Consider the following 2,669-nt stretch of genomic DNA (forward strand, 5'->3'; position numbering starts at 1 on the left):
GGTTTTTCTTGTGTTTCTTGTCAATTTGGTCTTAAAATTTTTATTTCAAGTGGCATTAAAAAGTCTTAAAAAGTCTTGAATTTAATTTGCCTTATGCTGTAGGAAGGAACCCTGTCTAGAGAGCAGTAGTACCACAGATCGTCACTAGGAGGCGAGGAACCGTGCTGGAGCAGTGTGTAAATGGTCGTTAATGAACAGATCTCTGCACGGTTAACTGATCCATGCTTGGCACAGATCAGTTTTCAGACGGTGGTGGAAATGGGGCTTCTGTTGACCATATATGCAGACATGTCCAGCAAATTTTCTTTTTGCAAGAAACGTGAATTGAGCAACTTTGTGTGCTGAAGTTCTTCACTGTGCAAAACATCGTTTTACATTCTGTTCCTTCCATTGAGTCTTTAGTTAATCTGCTCAGGCTGCTGTCCAGCCTTCTTACAGCTGACGGCTCCTGTCCTCCACAGGGGGTGCTGATGGTTGGGCCTCCAGGCACGGGGAAGACTCTTCTGGCCAAAGCAGTCGCCACCGAATGCAGAACTACTTTTTTCAACGTGTCTTCATCCACGCTAACCTCAAAGTACCGAGGAGAGTCAGAGAAGCTGGTTCGCCTTCTTTTTGAGATGGTAAGAATGGAAACCAAACTGATTGGCTAAGTGGCCTTTTAAAGACCAATCATTTCAGAAAAATGGCAAATTGGTGAAATTGATCTTTGTTCCAGGCTCGCTTTTACGCTCCAACAACCATTTTCATTGATGAAATCGACTCCATGTGCAGCCGCAGAGGAACCTCAGAGGAACACGAGGCCAGCAGGAGAGTCAAGGCAGAGCTGCTGGTCCAGATGGACGGTACGGTTCTCATTTAGCTTTGACGTGTCAAAGGCTCCCCTGCTCGGTTCATCAGCATCTGCTCTGCTGTGCTGCAGGTGTGGGCGGAGCCTCGGAGAACGACGACCCATCAAAGATGGTGATGGTGCTCGCCGCTACCAACTTCCCCTGGGACATCGACGAGGCCCTGAGGAGACGGCTGGAGAAGAGGATTTACATCCCTCTGCCTTCAGGTAAAGCTGCTCAGACGTTGGTTTGATCCCAGTTTAAGCAGTGCCCTCAGCGGGCACTGCTTAAACTCAGCGCCACCACTATTGTTTTACTTCTAGCATTAAGTTAGTTCGGAGCTTAAGAGACCTGTAGACGAGCAGGTTTGTTTGTTTCTGTGGAGGAGAAACGGCTCAGACTAGCCTGATGGACTAACAGTGGTGCTTCCAGCAGTGACGTCACGGTGCGGTAAGCCTAGCGCCATTCTCCCCGCTTTACAAGCTAAATCAATGGGAACTACTAGACACATCTGCAATCAACAACAATTATTGAAGATTTCCAGAGGACTTCACCATTGAAATTCANCCAGTAGGTGGCAGTAGTGTTCTTTGACAAACATGGATGCCTCCAGTAAAGCACATTCACATGAAGATTACTCTGAATTAAAATCACTGATCATTTATTGAACAGGATGGAACAATTTCATATTTAAAGTACTCTCAGAAGTTTGAATTCTGAATATGAGCGGACTTTTCCTTTAAAACAAGAGAAACCATAAAACATATTATTTGATGTACCAAATATTAAAACATAATTTTAAAACAAACGAAAATAAAAAAACAAACCAAAAACATAATTGTGGTACTTTTGAACTTTAATATAAATAAACTCTCCAGATCTTCTAATACTGGTATTTGTTAAAATAATTCCAAGCCATCAGGCCCATCCTGACCTGGAAGTTATCGGTTACCAGGAGAGTTAACAGCTGTGCATTTTATTGCTCTCCAGCTGAAATCTAACAGGATTGATCCGCCATCTTTGGTCACGACTCACCAAAGATTACCTCACTACAGGCTTTATGCTTCATTGTCTTTGCTCGCTGGTTGCAACCTTCAGATAATCATCTATTGCTTCCCTTTCTCTGGACTTTAGCTGCAGATATTTGGACCCTGAGCTGCAGAAGATAGCAGATGTTACCCACCAGGTCTCTGGTGTTAACTGAGGGAGGAGACGTTTCTCCATCTGGGTAGCCGACCTCTCTGGTTGTAGAACAGATGCTGATAGCGACTGTTTTTATATTTGCAGTTAAGGGGAGAGTGGAGATGCTCCGGATCAACCTGAAGGAGCTGGAGCTGGCCAGTGACGTGGATCTGGACAAGATCTCAGAGCAGCTGGAGGGCTACTCTGGAGCTGACATCACCAACGTGTGCAGGTCAGAGCAGCCGAGGACACACCCCCTGAAAATAACCCCCACAAATTAATCATATGTTGCCCATGTTAACTGACTCTTTCTGTTTCTATATTTCATTCATTTCATGTAGTTTTTTTTTTTTTTTTTATAAAATTAAAACGTAAAAAATATAGTTAATTCTACCTCGATTTCCTACAGCCATCATTTTGACGGATCTATTAATTGTATTGTAATTTCTTCCCGTGGTTGATTGATGTTCGTTACTGTTGCCTAGCAACCAACATTCTACCTAGAACTCTTTAGCTTATACCGAAAAATGCTTTTCAGAAGAAATCTAACAGCGAAACAGGCTTTAGAAATCCTTCAAAGTATTGATGATAGCGATTTGGGCGGAGAGGGAGAGACTGATGAGGAGGACTGGGGAGGAAGCAGCTCAGATTCTGACAGCG

General features: G+C 43.8%; 1 protein-coding gene across 2 annotated transcripts in view; it reads left to right on the forward strand.

Moving 5' to 3' along the window:
- The window catches only part of katna1 (katanin p60 (ATPase containing) subunit A 1), a 15,703-nt gene extending 13,398 nt beyond the window's left edge, over nucleotides 1-2,305 (forward strand). For both annotated transcript variants that reach the window (XM_015388238.1, XM_015388237.1), the window contains exons 7-10: nucleotides 462-620; nucleotides 716-842; nucleotides 920-1,054; nucleotides 2,115-2,305. In XM_015388238.1, the coding sequence (XP_015243724.1) occupies nucleotides 462-620; nucleotides 716-842; nucleotides 920-1,054; nucleotides 2,115-2,290 (597 nt within the window). In that variant the 3' untranslated portion in view covers nucleotides 2,291-2,305. The remainder of the gene's footprint in view (nucleotides 1-461; nucleotides 621-715; nucleotides 843-919; nucleotides 1,055-2,114) is intronic.
- Nucleotides 2,306-2,669: the final 364 nt, after the last annotated feature.

The sequence above is a fragment of the Cyprinodon variegatus genome, unplaced genomic scaffold (assembly GCF_000732505.1).
Source record: "Cyprinodon variegatus isolate N-32 unplaced genomic scaffold, C_variegatus-1.0 Scaffold417, whole genome shotgun sequence".
In the NCBI taxonomy this organism is placed as follows: domain Eukaryota; kingdom Metazoa; phylum Chordata; class Actinopteri; order Cyprinodontiformes; family Cyprinodontidae; genus Cyprinodon; species Cyprinodon variegatus.